We start from the raw sequence: 20,137 nt of genomic DNA, 5'->3' as shown, positions 1-20,137 counted from the left end.
CTCCAACGCATTCTCAGTCGCTGAGTCACCAGGTTCTTCACCTCTCTTCCGGTCCGCCTTGTCGCGGCAGGTACTTTTCATGTCGCCGACTCTCGTCCACCCCTCCAGCCATTCCCATGTTGCTTCTGGAGAGTCAAAAAACCAGGGTTTATCGTTCCTTTCTACTCTTAATTAGGCCGGGAAGAGCATAGCATATTTGATTTCTCTGCTACGCAGCTCCCGTTTCACTGCCTGGAAGCTGCGCCTCTGTGCCTGAACCCGTGCTGTGAAATCAGGAAAGAAAGTGACCTCATAGTTGTCTATCTTCAGCGGAGGACCCGCTCTGGACGCCTGTAAGATGTTGTCTCTGTCTCGAAAATTAAAAACTCTTGCAATTAGGGGTCTAGGTTGAGCCCCCAGCTTGGGGCGACCGCCGGGCACCCTATGGGCTCGTTCAATGGAGAAATAAGTGGAGAGAGCCTTCGGTTTTAAGTGTTTCGTGATCAGCTCTTCCACAAAGAGGTCCGCCGCAGGCCCTTCTGCTTTTTCCGGAACTCCGAGGATTCGTATGTTGTTCCGACGAGCTCTCCCTTCATAATTGTCCAACTGCTGCGCCATGCGGGTCTGTTTCTTCTCCAAGTCCGACACCTGTCGCTGCAGTTCAGAAGTATCCTCCTGTAGCGGCGCCATTACCACCTTGAGTTCCTTCACTTTTTCGTTCATTTGTTTGAAGTCTGCACGAAGCAGGGAAACCTCCGTTGTGACAGAGTCCATTGACGTGCGCATGCCTCCTATGGCCGCCATGACTTCGTGGAGCGTAGGCTCCTTGATCGGGGATGGCGACACCGCAGCGTTATCTTTATTCAGTCTAGGCGAGTCTCCTTTGTCACCTCCCTTGGTCCAGGTGAATTTGGCCAATTGCGCCTGAGGGGCGCTCTTGGAACCTCTGCCTCCTGTAGCCATCTTCCTCGACGGCATATAGGACAAACTAGGAGCACGTACACCAACAGTTCCTGCAGCCTGCTATGTTAACCTACAGATCGTCAGGGGCGACAGTTTGCACTTCGGACTGTCCGTGGTGCCCCGGCGCTCAGTAACACTTTTCAATAGCAGGTTTTGCCTCAAAATATATCAGCGATATCCGCCGGGTACATTCGTAATCTGGCCACACCTGCACTTCAGAGCAGGTCGTGCGGTACAGGGCAGCAGACGAACAGCTCAACGTCACTGGTCAAGATCAAACAGAGTGTCCCCAATAAACGCCACGTTTCAGGGAGGGAGGGACAGGCAGTTCCATGCATTCGACAACACCGTCCCCCAGAGGAGGGCTCTGAGACGGAAGCGCAAACATAAAGTGATCCCACGCTGCTGTACCTTGGTTCTTTCGCTGTACAAGGGCCATACCAGTCTCTGCCCCAAACACAAAGAGTGTCCACAGTCCCCTTCACCGCTGCGTCACACATCAAAGATGTCACCCGTCACGATACTGAACAACAGCACCCCAGCAATTGCACCTGGAAGCAGAAGGGTGTCTATGGTCGCATCCGATCACAGGGGGAAGGGGGAGAGGTGCACCCTCACCCCAGGGCCACTGTTGCCAGTCACCCTCCGGTCCGCTCTCTCAGTATTACAAGCCCAGTTAAGTGATCCCGATGTATGGCAGCAAGCTCAAGCAGGCCTTATGTCAGTCTTAGTCGGCGCTGCCACCTCTATCCCACATCCAGGCGGCCCTAGCGTCGATAGTGGGGGGAGGGCCAGTGCGTGTCACATCCTTTTGTCGCTCTTTGGTGTCCCACCACCTCTGTCCACTTCCGTCACCACCGGGAGCCAGTCACGAGGCCCTCCCGTGCCGCGCGGGGCACCTCCGCTCTCCTCCACGCAGGTGTGATAGGGTTAGTTGCCAATGAGGAGGGGGAGGGAAAGATGGCACGTAGCACCTCGGCCCCCAGCACTCAGAACACTGTGCCCAGCACTTTGCTGAAAGTAGGCCCCGAGGCCCGGGCCTCAATTTATAGCTGCCCCCCGGGGCGGGCCTTCCTCTCCTCTGTGACTCTCCGAAGCGCACCTCCGAGGGTGTACAGCAGCCCTCCACAACTCTTCCCCCTCGCAGTCAGGCTGGCAAGTTCAGTAAGATGCAGGCGGGGAGGGGGCCCTTTGCGGCGCTGTTCACCCTTCACTTCCGGCACCTCCGCTCACCGGGAGCCAGTCTCATGGTCCTCTCACGCCATCCGGGGCATCTCCGCCCCCCACCATGCAGGTATAATGTCGATGATGGGGAGGGGGGAGGGAGGGATTGCCCGCAGCACTCCGGTTCCAGGCACTCCGAGCCTCGTGCCCAGTATTTGCCGACGGTAGGCCCCAAAGCCGGGGCCTAAATTTGCAGCTTCCCCCGGGGCCGGCCCCACTGTACCTCCGTGCCATTCCGAAGAAAACCTCGGAGGGTTCCTAGCAGCCCTTCGCCACGCGTCTCCTGCGCTGTCAGCGACCTGAGTTTGTGGGAGCAAGCAGGTAGGCAAGTCCGCTTTAGGTCACAGGCGGCTCCTGTCGTATCTTCTATCGCCGCCATTTTGCGTGGGCCGGTCCCCTGTCCCCTCGACGACCCGATCTCTTTCACTCGGGGTCCATGGCTCAGCAACCCCTCACTAGCGCCCGGCAGCACGGCACGCCGTTTCCGCCGAAATGTATGCAGATCCGTGGGCTATGTCGTTCTTCAGTGCCACGGGTCTTTCGGAGCACCTCTAGACTGCGGCCATTGCTCTCGGCCGCTCTCCTCTGGGGTTTTCCATTCTACGTTCTACGTTATTCCCCCCCGTCGCCCCCCCCCCCGCGCGCGACCCGTCTCCCCCCCGCGACACCCGTCCCCCCCCCCCCCCCGCGACACCCCCCCCCTCCCCCGCGACACCCCCCACCTCCGCGAGCCACGACTGGTGTACAGTTTGAGAGGATGCGTTCATTGATCATTTTATTGAGGTGTCATTTTGATTGTTGGCAGCATACAAACGTAACCCCACTCCGACAGGAAACAGCTGGCGACCCTCTGAGGGCTCAACACTGTGTTCAAGCCCTTCTCAGAGTTGTTAGCGGGGGGGAGGAGTAGGCAGCGAAGAAGACGAGTCAGCTGGCGTGTTAAAAGGCACGCTCTTTGAAATAAGAAGCGGGGGGACGAGGGTGATATTTCAGTCTAGGAGATGAGCGACCTCAAGCTCACGGGATAGCTAATAAATAAATAAAGGCGCACAGGCATATGAGAGTTGGGAGGGGGCTGCATTAGAGGGGTAACAAAGGACTTCTGTATTGATTCAGCGGGAACAGACCGTACTTAAAAGTTCAAAAGAAATGCAAGTTAGGTTAGGAAGAGGCCACCATTAACTAAGCTGGCACCCCGTGCGTGCTGTGTCCCCTAATGAAGTAAATAGTTTTCTAAACTGGTATTGAAAGCTCCTGAGTTAGGACACAGTAAAAGATCGAGTCCTCATGGGCGGTACCAAATGGAGACAGGGCGGTAACAAGGGGGGGACTAACAAGCCTCATAGAAAATGGGAAGCCAGCATTTACCAACGACAATGACACCAGCCAATTAAAAGTATGGGCGGATAGAAGGCGAGGCTTACACAGCATACTCGACTACTGCATGCCTCGCAGAGTAAGCAGTGGATGCGCGCTGCCGCTAGGCTCGACTTAAAACCCCCAAATATTTTACAATTTGCAGAATTTAGCCAGATACCTTTCTTGCATAGATCAAGCAGCCGCTGTTCCCACCAAGTGGAGAACAACGGAAATTAAACATTGCCCTATGGATTAGGTACATTGGGGCATGTTTATCAAAGGTTTCACATTGGATTTGTGCTACGCGAGGGAAGGAAAACCTAGAATGGGATTTTCTTGCCACGCAAGGCCACCTTGCATGGCCCAGCTTGGCTTGGTAAATCTGGAGTAACACATGGCAGTACAAGTGACCGCTTGCCGTTACATTGCCTTAAGGAGGTGGTACATAGGTGTTCCCACGCACCCACCCATGGATTTCGCATATTTCCAAATTTACCATGACTGGTAGACCTGGGAAGGAGTCAAAATGCTACGCCCTCCCAGAGGAGGTGTAACGAGGAGAAATATGTTTGCCTCTCTGTATGTGTTCCGCATCCTGCAGCACACATAGGAAGAGGAACAAGCCTCAGAGGATTGTTTTGTGCAGGAAGTAGCCCCTTACTGCACAAAAACAATCCTGCCTGCATTGGTGCTAGGGAGTACATAGTGAGCCACCACAAAGAGGACAGGAATGCACCATATAATGTTAAATACGGCGCATTCCTGCCCTCTCCCTGTCGCACAATGCAGCTCAGCAAGGTGTCTTGCTGCACTGTGACAGATTTTGATAAATCTGCCCTGGTATTGAAAAGTTTACTTTTCTTACAGGCTGCCAGTGTAAAGAAATCATGACTCGAGTAATATGTCTTTGGATGTAGACCTAAAGATAGAGGCCATAAATTAGTTCCTAAATGGCTATGGTTTCAGTTGTTGTTACAAAGCTATCCCATAGCAATAATTGTGACTTTCAAACGGTTCTATTTCGAAAGTTTCTAGTGTTTATGCAGCGTATGCTAGTCTTCAAAAGAAGGGGATGACCGCCATTTCCTTTGGGTAAGGTTTCCATTTGTGGAATGCCATTTTATCACTCGGATCCGATCTTGACCTTTCTGCTGTGATGACAGTGCTACTGGGGAACAAAGAGAAGTGTATCATATCTGCGGCCTCCGAGAATACTTTTGGCTTTGGTAGCAGACATAGGTGCCTTAATTTAGATACCTAAAAAAAACGTACCCATGCTGCATCACCAGTGAGCAAAGAATTTGGTAATATATACACAAGTATTCTTTCTGTTCTTCATCTTAACTCATTAGGTGATTGATGTTGAGATACTTAGAAAACATTCTGTCCTGGTGAAAGTAGAATGTGTGTGAGTGGCTGTTGTGTGTCCTCCTGGATTCACTATGCAAGTATATGCACACAGACAAACAACAGTGCTTGTTCTAATTTCAACTGCACATATATGCCTCCTGAAGGATACGCTGGAACGCTTACTACAAAATTAGCTTGCAAGCCATAAGAAAGCATTTGAAGTGAGAGTAAAGAAAAATATTTAAGAGAGAAGTGCCATGCATGAGGATTGTTTTTTTAATGACCTTTACTGCCACAAACCGAAAACTCACCTAATAATTCATAATTTCAAATACATGTAATAATATTCCTTACTATTAAATTATTGTTGTTAAGTCCTGCTTGCTCAGTCATTTATCCCAGCCACATTTCATTCTTAAATTTGTTCTGCAGATTTCATTTTGAATTAAAACATTTTTTGCCGAGTCACGTCCCTCTGCACAAATACCTTTCACAAAGGGACCTAACCTCATCCATAGCTCTTAGAAAGCCACTTAAAATAGTCTTGGATTTTGCTTTTGAAGAATGAACTGTGGTCTTTCAATGAGCCCTGATTAGCATTTCTGTAAGCTCGAGCACACACAATATTAGTTGACTAACATCCTCATCTGTATGAATGTTCTTGTAAATGCTAATTGTGCAGAAATCTTCTTTATGCATTTTGAACTACGTGTTTACCATATGGAAAATCAATATTGAGAATAAAGACTTTATTGAAAACGTTACCAATCTCTGGACTTTATTCACTAGCGCACCCCCACCCCATGTTTGTGTATAGGGTCTGGACCACAGAGGCGTCCCTTGACGGCTGATGCCGTGACATGGGGCGCAGGATTTGAGATTTAATTGAAACTAGCACGAGGTGCAGAAATCTCAGTTCGCCGACATTTTCGCTCTTGCTGTATTGATTGTTTAGGATAGTTTTTTTTTGGGTCTTCACATTTGACCCTGTTTTATCTTCTCCTTTATCTTTTTTTTTTTTATGGGAAATATTTCAAGTGAAAAGCACCAGTTAATTTTTAGTTCATTATTCTTTTTGATTGTGGGATTTTAGTATTAAAGCTTAACTATCTTTAGTAGAGAGACTTTTAAGTGTTCAATTGTTGCAATGTATTATTATATTTGGCATTCAAATCAATTTGTATGAATGTAACTTTTAATGAAAAACGTTTTTTCAGCTAACCACCCCCAGTTTTATAACCAATGATAATTTGTACAGATTATCAATTATTTTCACCATATGATATTTCCTGAAGTGTGATAATGGATGCTATAATGAAAAATTATTGTTGTATTAATATAAGTGCACGTGTCACTTAAGTAATCGAAATTGTGAAACTGCATTGCCTGATGAGCTGGCAAATAGTCTCACGTGCATTCCAATGTAGGTGAAAGAATACACCCACACAAGCAGGAAACTAAAATAGTCCCTATTTACTGATCCAAAATGTAACTGACAGTGCCTCAAGTTCAGACTGAAGGCCCCTCAGCCAAATAAGCTAATGGAAGAAAGAGGCTGACATAAAACCTCTTAGATGCCTGTCTTAAATATATTCTTCAAAAAGTAAAGGTCTTGACCTAGGCAGACCTGCATAGTTGTGTACTCGGCGTATTCAAAGGCACACTAATAAACTGGGAAATCTGTCTTTCCTGATTTTGAAACAGTTTTCCACAATTACAACAAACCAGATATTGGCTATGATCTCCTTGAAACAGTAGGTAAATCAGCTCAGTGGCTAATGTAATTTGCACTCTGTTTTCACCATTAACATGCAGCACTCGCAAACAGTGAGCTGCTCAATTCAAATTAACAAGTAAACCACTGTGATGCCGGGTTATAACAATATGAGGGATATATTAAATCCTGTTTCATAGCTTCTCAGTTGCTTGTTTCTAGCTACACTGAACATTATTGTGTACTTGAAATGCATCCAATACTTTCATGATATTCTGCCTACTCTATGTGTAAACGTCTTTCTTGTAGCATATGATATTGCAACCAATAAGTGTCTGCAACAGTTGTGGTGATGTTTTAATACTTCAGTCATGTAGCTTTAATAATTAATTCTCTAAAATTCATGTCATCATTATAAGTCACAAATACAATATACTTATAAGTATGGTGTTGTGTATGTGCTTGTTAATGAATTGGTAACTGAATGGCATGCTAACCTTACTTCAACCTGTTGTTCTTGCCTCGATATATATATATATATATATATATATATATCTATCTGTTTAGATACAGTCCAGATATCGTTTTTCTGCAAGAAGTCATTCCTCCTTACCTTGCCTACCTGGAGAAGAGAGCAGTAAGCTACACCATCATTCCAGGTATGAACATACATCATGAACTGCCTTTTCTTTAATGGTCACTGTCATCAATTTTAATTTGGGTAGAGAGAATCTTAGAAGGTGATGCATCGGTTCTCAAGATGGGTGCCAAGCTGTAGCGGCAGCGATACGCTCTCCGATGCGTCGATCTCAGGTGGCAAAGTGCTGATTCCGATGCGTCCATTTTATTTCCTCAACTGGGTCGATGCGCCAGTTCTGCTACACGCCGACAGGCGATGTGTCAAAATCCGTGTTGCAAATATCTGGGCAACTTCCTGTGAGCTAGGTAGGGGGGTAGAGACTTTGATTTCCCTGAGTCTCAAGCAACAGGAGGCAAGCATTTAGATAAACATCTTACCATAAATCATTCATCAAATCCTGCACTTCTTCGCTTTGTTTAGGCAGTACGATAGAGAGGATTAAACATGGAAATTCCATTTGTTGCATGCCACAGAATACTGAGTATATACTGAGTTAAGTCAGAACTTGCTAATATATGTCTTTCAGTGAAGGCTAAATGTGTTATCCTGTTCTTTAGGTAACGAAGATGGTTATTTTACTGCCATTATGTTGAAAAAATCTAAGGTTAAATTGATCAGTCAAGAAATAACTCCTTTCCCTTCATCATCCATGATGAGAAACCTCCTTACTGTTCATGTGAGTACTTAATGATTGCAATGACGAGCCCTGTGCCTTTATAGGGCATTTCCTTGGTTGTGTATTTTTGTGGAGCCCCAATGTTCAACTTTTACACACACACGCAATCTGGGCTTCATATAAGTTTTTAAAGTGTGCTGTTTTATTTCCTGCTTATAGTAGCTGGGGGTAAAATTATTTATAGTTTAAAAAACAATTTGTTCTTGCCTATGATGGTATTTTCAAGAGGGCTAAATATCATTCTGACTTGTGCATATTCTTAACGCTGTAGCAAAGAATTTCTTTGTGTCCGTAACTTGACTTAAAATCCTCTCTTCAAATCAGAGTGCAGAGATTACAAAACAACTTCTTGTAGCAGTATACTGCTGATACGATTGTTGGAGAGACTCTTTTGCATTGGTTAATCACCATATTCTTCCTATAGGATGGTTTGACTGGTTATAAATAGTAAAAGAAGCCAGTACGACACGGTCACTGGCTTCTGAGTGTTTGGAATCATAAAGGAATGTTGAGTCAGGAATGAAGAGGAGGAGACCCGGGATGTTCAGTAATGTGGATGTTTATTACTCCGGGAGTACTGTGCTTCATAAAGAAATAGTGTCCATCCATTGTTACCTTGGACGAGGAGAAGGGAAAATGAATTGTCTCTACAGTCCGGTGGAATCCTATTAGCAGAACAGCTTCTGCGATGCGCCGCGTTGGCTCAGCTCTGGCAGGCAGACATCCCGGACAGTGTTAAAAGAAAAGAAAAACCACAGAACAGTGGAATACTCAAGGGAGATGCTTTTGACCAGGGTAGGGGGAGTGCTAGGGGGTCACCGCGGACTTCCGTCACCTGTGCTCAAAACTGTAAAGAGAATTGATGCCCACTCTCACAAACCTACCCGTTCCCTCCCCGGGAAAACAAAAGCCCCCGCAGACGACGACGTACCTACTCCAGCCACACTCCTCCTGGAGAGTGGCGGGGCGACGTGTGGGGTCATTGGCCACCTGGCGTCGGGTCCTTCTCTGGCTTCTTCTCCTGGGCTTCAGGAACGCCGGACCACACGGGATCCAGCAGCTGCTTCTCTGGTTCTCTTCCACATTCGTCTTCCCCAGTCCATTTTTCGGCTTGCGCGTCTCCTGGTTCTGGCTCTTCCCTTTCCATCCCAGCGGGGCCCTCCGATAGGAAGAGAGAGTCCGACCTCATGCTCCCAGGTACGTCCTCCCATAGGTCCCAAGCGGGTTTAAAGGGGCCAGGCCATTCCTGTGCACGGATGAGGATTAATGCGTCAACATCAGACGAGGTTTGTGGGTCCCACTCCCCAGGGAATCCGTGACAGACACTTACCTCTCAGGCTGCATAAGATCATTAATAACGAGGCATAATTTCCCCAGAAAAATCCAAAACTCATTTATGAAAGGTTGTTAATATCTGTCCATGACCAGAGCAATGGGATGGTTTAAATGGGTTCACTCCAAATGAGCCTACAATTTCAGTGATAAGCTTCCCTTTTATTTGGATCTTTGTTGAGACCAGTTTTTGGTTGCAGAGACTTTTTAAGGTGAGGCTGATAATGCTAGAGTGAAAGAAAATAGTATTGAGCAGTAAGTAGGGGAGAGGATGTGACCTGACCGCAATGGCGGTTAACCTCTAATCTGGGAAACAGGGTTCGAGTCTTGGCAGCGTCGTTCAAAATCCTGTGATTCTGGGAAAATCACATAATCTCCCCGTGCCTAACAAAAATGAATGTGTCCGGCTGTAACGCAACTGGTATCTCATGTTGAGCGCTCCGATACCTGATACCTTCGGTCGAGTTTGCGCTATATAAAACTCAGGAAAAAAATGGCCATTTGTCCCATTCTAGGGTGGCACTGCTTCTATCAGCATAAAAGGCCTTAACTGCATCCCCTATTTAATGTTTCTGTTTGTAAAAATGTGGCCACATTATAGGAACTTGAAATGTTGCTTCTCATGTCAGTGAAAACCCATGGTTGCTTGAGGACCAGGAGACTAGTTGTGGGGTTGGAAGGACAAATGTTCTCCAGATAGCCAGCTTGGTAAAAATGTTTTGAGGAGAGAACACAAGATTTCGTAGACAAACATGTAATTTGCCCTGTCCAGTCCTATTCACTTGCTACACTATACTGTACCATAAGGACCTTGAATGAATCATATTTTCTTGGGATGCTTTTAGCTCCCAGTCCACTATGGCTCCAAATGATTTGTAGTTCAAGTATTTCCCAAACTATTGAGTCTAGGTTCTGGAGCTCATCCTGGACAAGGGAGGGCACATCTGCCATTCCACTATATTGTGGAAGGTTGACCCTGTTTATGGTAATGTTATTTAAGATTGGAATTCTGGGAAAGAGAAAGCTGCTTCTCAATCCACCCTTTAGTACTACCATGTAAGTAACGTATTTAGTCAAGAAACCTATTCTTATGGGACCGCCTTGACATCTTATCCTCATTGATCTCAGAACTTCAAATCACCAACTCAATGGGCCCATACATTTTCACCAGAAACCTACACTCTGCCTCACTTGCACACATTCCCCGCATCCGCAAAACTGGACATCTCTCATTCTCCTACTTCGCACTCAGAACATGAAACAACCTCTCTCAACACATCAGAACCACTCCTCGTTTCTTGAGTTCCACAAGAAGCCGAAGGCCTAGCTTTTGTTTTTAAGCACCTTGGGGACCACTCACCTGCCCAAGCGGTTGGATACCCTCTTGGGTATTTAGTACACTATACAATAAAAACATAACCAACTATTTCCCTACCTCTAGGACATGCAATGTCGTGGTAATCCATGCAGGTACCTTCCAGGGCTTTCAGTCCCAGTCAAAGAAGTGGAATAATGAATCTCAATCTCCTGTTGATCACCCTAGCTAACAGATTTTCTCCAGTAAACATAAAGCTGCACATTTTTAAATTTGCATTACTAGCATTGATAATTTATTTTTAGACCTTTTCAAAATATCCAACAAATTAACCTCTCGAAAACCTCCACTCCGTTAGGAAACCATTCTCTAGATCTGTGCAACAACCTAGTGCCATTTGTCAAAGAAACAGCAGTATTTAGTCAGTCAGTCAATTCACTTTATTCAATACTTATAAAATAAGATCATCAAAGTACAGGTTTGCACAATAAAAACAACCATCTTAAATACAAAAAATCAATAAAAACATCCATTAAAAACATCCAATACATATATGATTGCTAAACAGACAATAAAAACCAGCTGGTTGGGACGAAAACTACAATTCATTCTTGGGTATTATACAATCACCTGGTCTTCCATGATGGGATTTAAAAAAGACACCACAGAGTAACAAACAAGAGGATCAGGCAATGATTGTAAAAAATACATTCCTACACAACATTGTTGGAAATTATATTCACGCATAAAGGGCAATAAGAATCTTTTCCAGTGTTCCTTATAAAATTTGCAAAAGAAAAAAATATGCATATTTGATTGAGCCGAAACACCGTCACAGGCAAAAGACGGCAAATCATGAATAAAAACAATTCCAGAAGGATGGGCCAACATACAGGGGATTAAATTCAATCAAAAAAAATCTGTGACATGAACTTGTCACAGTAAATAAGTATGAGGATGTCCCTTCCTTTAAAATCGGTCCCTCTAGATACGATTTTACTGATATTTTTAAATGGTTACGTTTCAGTCTTTCATTTGCCCTATGTTTAAGAAAACTGGATTTAATATTCTGTTTTGTAATGTTAGAGCAATCGCTGGGGGAAGCAAATAAGTGCTCTAAATCACGGGAGGAGAGACTATATTAGAATATTTAAACAATGGGATCCTATGGGCATGTTCCAGGGAAAGGCAGTCTTCTATTAACTTCTGGGTAATGTTTTCCAAATAGAGTGCCATAGATGATTGGAGACAGGCTAATTGTATCAATAATATAAGGAACATCCGTGACAAGTAAAATTTTAGCAACTTACGGGGAGGCCTACTAATTTTTTTCCAGAAAATATCCTCAATGGTCTGGAGAGCTGAGGAGTTAGCATAACCTCAGATGCCTGCCCTAGCTACCGAGACAGATTTGGCTGTGTACACTATTTTAACCATATCAATAGGTTTTGCTCCCAATTTTTTGGTTAAAGAGTTTAGGGCAATAATATTTTTTCTAACAATAAGCACCTTGTGGAGACCATATTGGACCATGTTAGTTGTCTGTCAAAGGTCACCCCTAAGTAGGGAAAGGCATCGGTTTGGGCTACTTTCTGGCCTGCTATATAGAAGCTTGGAGCCTTCCTATTCCTACAGCCAGTGATTAAAATAAAGGACTTGGCCTCATTGGTCTTTAACTGCAAATTCCCCATGTAATTTGTATAGATTTCTAATAACTTTTGTAGGGCTCGGCCGGTGCGGTCGATTAACACTGCATCGTCTGCGTAGAGGAGGATTGGGGTGCATATGTTTTTAATCTTTTAAAAATATATATATATTTGTATTTGCTTTTTTAAAATGCATAAACATAACAAGCATGTCACATGAATCAATCCTCCATACCCTACCCCCTCCACCCGCCACCTCCATATTCTCACGAGAAACACTACACATTGATACAGTGATGCCCCACCTGTCTCTATATTGCACACATCCGTCCAAGATCTCCCACCCATGTACCGGGATAACAGGGTTGCCTGTCCTCCTTCTCTCACAGTCCCCCGTCCAAGCCAGGATATCGTCTCCATTTCCCCCATACTCTATTGAACTTCTTGGGACAACCCCTAGCTTTGTATGTGACCCTCTCCGCTGCCATGTAGATATCCATGCCTCTTCTTCATTCATCTAGCTGAGGAGGTATGGAAAAGCCCCAAGCCCGGGCCACATCCCTCTTGGCCACCACTAAAGCTAGCGCAAGGAAAATCAAGAGTCGGCGATTCAGATCCACCTCATTCGTTATTCCCAAACAGAACCAATTTAGGCTCCACCGGGACGGCCGTTTCCAATATTTGACTTAATTCACTTAATATCTTGGCCCAGTATTCCTGGATAACACGACAATTCCAGATAGTATGATAAGTCTCCCTTCACATACCCACACCTTAGACAGTTAGCATCACTAGCTCGCCCCATCCGGTGCAATCGGTGCCTATAGTAGTAGACCCTATGGAGGATTTTAAATTGTATGAGCCGAAGACGAGACTTTATTGCGACCTCCCTGGGGTTTATCAGGGCTGTCTCCCAACCGCGTGTGTCCATCTCTCCCAGATTGAGTTCCAATGTTTCACCAATCCGTCAGGCATATTATTAATCAAAGTTTTATAGGTCAGGGAAACTAGTTTACTCGGGACGTGCTCCTGCAGTAGACGGCCCTCAAGCTGGGCATACTCTGGCAGGGGACATGTGAGCGCCTTCTCCGCCCTCCATGCGTGACGTAATTGCGCGTATTTCAAGTACTGAGTATGATGCAGTCAGTAATCCACCCTTAGAGCCTGAAAGGAATTCAGATCTCCCCTCTTCAGCAGATCTCCCAGAACGGTGATACCAATGTCAGCCCATCTTTAAAACCCCTTCAGCTTATACAGCTCCTTTAGCCATGTGCAATGCCATATTGGGGTCTGTTTCATTGGTTTGTGTGTCCAGCCAATCATCTTGGTCACCCTCTCCCACGTCTCCACAGTTACCCGCGTTGCTGAGAGTAGTCTCTCCTTCCCTCTACCTCCATATATATATATAGTGCAAACAGGTTCGTTGCGCCATTGTCCCTCTCTCCAGTTTATATGTGGGGTGATCACCCGGGGCGTGGAGCCAGTCATTTATCGGCGATAAATGTTCTGCCCAGTAGTACGCTTCAATATTTGGCAAGGAGATCCCTCCGTTATACTGATTCCTCTGCATTGTCTCTAGAGCTATCCTGGATTGTTTCCCCAGCCAAAGCAATGACCAGAGCTTGGCATTTATATCTTTAAAAACCTGTTGGGGAGGGGGAAATACTCATTCTGTAGGGCATACAAAAACCGTGGCAGCGTTATCATTTTGAACATTGCGGCACAGCCTAAAATGGTGAGGGGGAGGGTCTTCCATCTGACTGCGTCGCTAGCAAAATTTGTGAGAACTCACTGAATGTTTCTCTGATACGAGATTGATCGATCCTTTGTCACGTATATCCCCAGATATGTAAACCCTTCACCCGTGACCTGGAGCGCGCCGGGCAAGGTGGGCCACACCTCCCCCCCCCTCTGCGGCTATACAGAATTGACTTATGCCAATTTATCGTGTATCCTGAATGGGAGCCATAGCGGCCCATAGGGTTAATAGCCGTGGGATCGAAACAGCTGGGTGGGTGACATATAGGAGGATGTCATACGCATAGAGCGATATTTTCTCCTCCAAAGTATCCGCCTGCTCAATTTTAAACCCTCTTATCCCTCTGTCCAGTCTTATTTCGCACGCCATTATCTCTATAGTAAGGGCGAACAATAACGGGGATAGGGACACCCCTGGCGGGTCCCTCTCTGTATGAGGAAGTCCGCTGATAACACCCCATTGACCTTTACCCTCGCTCTTGGGTCTATATAAAGAAGGTTCACCCACTTCCTAAACTTGGGACCAAAACCAAACTTAATCAATACTCCCTCCAGGAAGGGCCAATGTACAGCGTCGAACGCTTTTTCCGCGTCCAAAGACAGGAACATGTGGGGATCTTGGCGGTCACACACCTCCATCAGCCAGTTATGGGTTCTCCTCAGATTTAACCTGGTTGCCCTGTCTGGCAGGAAGCCTGTCTGATCCAAGTGGACCAGATCTGGAATCACCTGTCGCAGTTGAAGTGCCAAAATCGTCGCCAGGAGATTAACCTCCACATTCAGAAGAGAAATGAGGCGGTATGATGCGCATTCCTCGGGCGGTTTACCTTGTTTATAGATGGGTATAATTGTGGCCATACGTAGGTCTGGTGGCAGCGTGCCCTCTTGGACCGCCCCCGAGAACAAGGCCAGCAGGTGGTTGCTAAGTAGATTGGCCGTTTTTAAAAGAATTCAGCGGGGAACGCATTCGTACCGGTGGATTTCCCCCGGGCGAAGTCTAGCTAAGGCCTCCCTAACCTCCATTACCGTTATCTCTTCTTCAAGGCTCAACCGATCTTTATCAGTTAAAATGGGGGTTTCAATGCTGTCCAGATACAGCATTACATCAGCGGTCGCGCCTAGGTCTCTGGCCTTGTAGAACTCATAGTAATCAGCGAATGCCTGAGCTATATGGACATCGGTCCGCCTAATATGGCCCTGCCCGTCCGTCACTTGTTCCACCCATCGAGCATCCTGCTCTCTACGACTCAACCACGCCAGGAGTATTCCAGACTTATCCCCTACATCATACAGTCTATGTAGGGTCGCCTGTGCCTGTGTTTTACCTTCATCTGTCACTAGGACCTTGTACTGTTGTTGTTACCCACTAGTAATCTAAGAGTCTGCGCGTCACGATCTACCACGTGCCTCCGCTCTAGTTCCAAAATACGAGTTTCCAGATCGTGTAGTTCGTCATGCATTCTCCTCTTTTCCCATGTTATCCTATTCTGGTCTCTTTCTCGCATGACCGTTTTAAAAGCTTCCCATAAAATCACCCCTGATTGTATCGATCCTAAATTGTCTGTGAAGTATACCTTTGTGTCTGCCCTAAGTCCCCGCAACAAGTCCTTGTTCAGGAGGTCCCATGCCGTCAGACGCCAGCCCCTGCCCTCTGTCCTGTGTCTCATCCCCAGTCTCACCAGAAGAGGTGAGTGGTCCGAGATTCCTCGTGCTTGATATTCTGCTTTATCCTCTATGCTAAAAGCATGGCGGGGAAGGAAGACATAATCCAATCTTGAATACACCTTGTGTGCCCCTGAGAAATAATGGTACATTTTGGTGTTTGGGTGTAGCCACCGCCAGGCATCTGTCAGTCCTAGTGTGTCAATCCTCCTCGACAGTGGGGTCGGTGCTTGGGCGTCAGGCTGATCTCTTGACCTGTCTAGTGGAGAGTACATAACATCATTGAAGTCCCCACCCACCACGTGTAGTGTGTCTGGTGTGTTCAGGAGGATATCAGCTAGACCAGCTAGGGTTCTAGCATGCAGTTTCGGTGGTGCGTAGACAGAGATTATCGTGATCTTCTGGCGCCCCCATGTTCCCGTTATCCCCACATATGTACCCTGCGAGTCCGTCTATGTCTGAATAGCTGCAAAAGGGGGGGCTTTCTTAATCAGGATAGCAACCCCTCTAGAGCCTGACGTGTACCCAGCATGGGCCAGAACCTTATACGACCCCCTCGCCAGGAACCCGCATCGCGTACCGTGCAGGTGGGTCTCCTGCAGCAAGACTATGTCTGGAGCTACCCTCCTAACGTAGGACATAACCAACCCCCTTTTTATCTTGTTGCCCAGGCCGTTCACGTTCCATGTAAGGATTTTGACATAGCCACTGTCTTGCGCAACCGTCTGAGGGATACCCACCACTGCAGGAGACATCAGTCGTGACTCGCTCATGTGAAGGCAGGTGTCGGGTGTGTGGTACGCAGGTGTATGGACTGTTCCTGTTTGTGACATGCCTTAAAAAGTTAACTGTAAATCCCTCCCAGCACTCATCCAATCCTTCCCCCCACCCCTCCCCGGAAACAATTTAAATCTCCCCTGATATCTCCCCACTCCCCTCCTCCCACTCCACGTCAGTCTCATCTCCATCTGACTGGCAGAGATAAAGCTTTTCAGGTGAAGGACTTCTGTCGCCCGCCCAATCTCAACCCCTGAAAATAAGAGAAACTCGCTCTAAACCTTTAAAAGAGGAACATGTAAAGGTAGAAGCAAGAGCAGGCACTAACGAGAAAGAAATTTAGACCAAAATAACAAAGCAAACTGGAGGGGATGTCCAACGTGCATGCTCCATGGCAACATAGTCAGTACTTGGTCAGCTAATACTGTCCCACCTTCACGAGTTGGAGTCCAGGGTGTCCTCCTGAGATGCCACCGTCTCTGGCGTAGTCTCGTACTCCATTGCATTTATTTCATACCAAAGGATGCAGCGAATGCTCTTCTGACTCTTCTCCTTTGAATGAGGAACACAGAGGTTCCTCCTCCCCTTCTGATTGCGCTTTTTCCGCAAGGCAGTTGAATCGGGATCCCGTCGGCCGATTAGAGTCAAGGGAGGCAGCACTCCGCCGCCTCCACCGTACAGGTCCAGTTTTGGGGTATGGGGTCGCATCCGAATTTCGGCTTCCACGCCTCTGCCGCGATCTCTGCGTTTTTGGCGACCCTCTTGGGCCTTTAATGGGCCACTCCATAGCTGTTGCCTTTTGAACCCCATTCGTGTGTCTTGTCAACGGAGGACGTTCCTCCAGCCACTGCCTTGCCTCTTCCGGGTTTTGAAAAAAGTGTGTTTTCTCCTTGTATATCACTTTTAGCTTTGCCGGGAATAAGAGCATGTACTGGATGTGGAGGTCTCTCAGTTTAGCTTTAACCGAGTCGTTGGAGCGTCTCTGCCTCTGCACTTCCTGGCTGTAGTCCGGGAAAATCATTATTTGGGCATTGTCTAGGCGGATTTCCCCAAGTTTTCTAGCTTCCCTTAGAATCATGTCTCTGTCCAAAAAATTCAGAATACGAGCAATTACTGGCCGAAGTCTTGCTCCTGCCAGAGGCTTAGCCAGCAGCGTTCGGTGCGCCCTTTCTATGATGAAACAAGTCGAAAATATATCCTTTGGGAAAGTGGGTAGTAGCCAAGAGTGCAGGAACTCCGCCATGTTTGTACCTTCGATTCCTTCCCTAAAGCCCATGAAGCAGAGGTTGTTGCGTCTTGCCCTGTTTTCTGCATCATCCACCTTCCACAGAAGCTGCTTATGAGAGGACTGAAGGTCCGCCATACCTTTCTTCATATCTTGTATGGTATCCTCAGCTTCCCCCAGTCTAGTTTCTGATTCCGTTACTCGTTCCGCAAGATTTCGGAGGTCTTGCCGTAGGAACGTTACTTCTGTGCCCACCTCTCTGATCTTGTTCTCCAGGACTTCATGGGACGCTTGTATGGCATTCATCAGAAGGGCTGTGTCCGAACGAGCAACAGTAGGAGTCATCTTCTGGCAGAGGGGCCGTCATGGTGTAACGATCCAGTGTTCCCTGTCTGGGGGGTTTAGGATCCTTGTCCTTCTTTCCCATGATGCGCTTCCGTGGGCCGCCCCCTGCAGGGACTGCTCTGTCCAAGCGCCGATCAGCCCCTCACCGCGGCCCACCACTCGCCAATCCCCCTCCAAATAGTCCCTCCAATACCCGCTGCTCACCGGCTGCTCAGCAGGTCACTCTTCCCGGGCTCCAGCTATAGCTGGTAACTGTGTCCGGACATGAGACATTGGGGGGGGGGGGGGGGGGGCAAATAGGGAAATCTGTACCCTCAGCTGTCCAATCCCTTCAGGGTCCGCTATAAATCACAGCAGGTTGTGTCCAGTGTGGTTTGCCAAGTCCTCTGCAGCTCATATTACAGTTCAGGATATGAGGTGTTGCGGGCGAATTCGGTGTGCCCCCAGTTCAGATCGCCAATCTCAACTGTCCCATACACCTCTCACCACTGCGCCCGTATTCGGAGGAAGGCGCGATATGTGCCCCTGGTCTGAGCTGTGCCCTTTCAATGCCGCCGGAAAATGTTCGGGCCGCCTTTCACCGCGACCTCTCTCGACTCAGACCCTCCCGAGGAGGTGGGGGAATGTGCCCCGCCGGGCCTCCCTTTCGCTCCGCGAGGGTGGAGACCCCCCCTCCCCCTGTAGGCCACCTGTTCACTCGAGCCCCCCTCACTCCCGCCGCAGCTCCAGGAGACCTCCCGGTCTCTCCACTCCTGGGGCCCAGGCTGCTTCCCCGCTGCGAGATCAGGTGGCATGCGGGGCGGCCGCTTCACGCCGTGAATCGCCTCGGCTCAGTGCTTTCCCCGGGGCCTGCCCTCACCTCCAGACTCGGCCAGAACAGTCCGGCCCGTGGGCCAAGTCCGGCATCCGCTCCTCCTCTGCATAGCTCGCCGGCTCCTCGGGACCGATGCTACGTTCCGCTGGAGCCCCCGCTCTCTTCCACGGTCCCAGCTGCTCAGGAGGAATGCGCCTTTCCACACCTGAGGTGCTCGGCATGCGGCAGTACCTCCAGCTGCGCCTCCTCTCTTTTCAGCGCCCCAGCGGCGCCATCTTGGGTCCCGCTCCAAGGCCCTAGGGGCTGTCTACGCTGCTCTGGAAGTGGCCCGCTGCGGCTCTCACTCGGCACTCAGTGTCGTCAGGGGGGATTATGGACCCCAAGGGTTAAAGGGCATCGGGTTTTGGGACTTCAGGCCACCATCCAGTATGTCGGATCGATGAAAGGTGCCGGAGCAGCACAGGCACACGTCCTACTCGGCCATGTTGCTGGCCACGCCCCCGTGAAAGTTCATACATTTTTAATCTTAGGAACTCTAGGGTTGAGCCCGACAGAGGAGCTTCCACCCCATTGTCTTAGATGGAAAAGAGAAATGAGGCGAGTATGCAACCCTGTCGGACACACCTGTTGATTGGAAATGCCCTAGTGCACTCTAACTGCATCCCGTATCGGACGCTAGTCGAGGCTGGCGAATAAAGCTGCCTGATGAAGGAAATTATTTCCTCCTCAATGCCCATTTCTAGCATTGTTCTCCAAAGATGGTGATGTACAACAGAGTCAAATGCTGCTGTTAAGTCCATAAAAGCCAAGTATAACTTCCCGGCTTGGCTTGAGTATACTTGGCGAATAGAAGACTCAAATTGAGGCATTGAAGCCTACGTGCCCATTCCCCTTTTAAAACCATATTGGACCGGAATCAGGACGTTGTTGTTAGTAGCCCATTCCTCAAGTCTGTTCAGTAAGACCCTACCCATGAGTTTAGCTGTGCTGTCCAGCAATGAAATTGGGCTATAGTTGTTGGCCTTGGATTTGTCTTTTTTCTTGTAGATTGGAATTAAAATAGATTCCTTCCATGAGTCTGGTGGACCCACCTTGGCGACTGTGTTAAAGACATTTGTCAGCACCGGTTCCTATAAGTCTGGCTGGTCAGTGAAAAAATCTATAGGAGTACCATCTGGGCCAGGGGCTTTATTGTTGGAGCACTGCATAGGAGCTTCATTTATCTCATGATGAATAAATGTCAGGAGTGGTTTAGCGAGGGAGGAAATGGGAGCCTGCAATCACCCCTTCAGCTTTTGGGTTAAATATTAGGAAGAAGAGTGCAACCCAGGGTTCCTCATCCACATGGCAGTCCAGAC

The 20,137-nt window shown here is 47.6% G+C and overlaps 1 protein-coding gene across 1 annotated transcript in view; it reads left to right on the top strand.

Moving 5' to 3' along the window:
• LOC144829129 (tyrosyl-DNA phosphodiesterase 2-like) overlaps positions 1–20,137 on the top strand; it is a 193,310-nt gene that overhangs the window by 110,795 nt on the left and 62,378 nt on the right. The window contains exons 4-5 of the mRNA XM_078687950.1: positions 7,157–7,248; positions 7,787–7,905. Coding sequence (XP_078544076.1) covers positions 7,157–7,248; positions 7,787–7,905 — 211 coding nt within the window. The remainder of the gene's footprint in view (positions 1–7,156; positions 7,249–7,786; positions 7,906–20,137) is intronic.

The sequence above is a fragment of the Lissotriton helveticus genome, chromosome 4_1 (assembly GCF_964261635.1).
Source record: "Lissotriton helveticus chromosome 4_1, aLisHel1.1, whole genome shotgun sequence".
Lineage (NCBI taxonomy): Eukaryota > Metazoa > Chordata > Amphibia > Caudata > Salamandridae > Lissotriton > Lissotriton helveticus.
The sequence above is the reverse complement of the archived record's forward strand: the minus strand, read 5'-3'. Positions and strand labels throughout refer to the sequence as shown.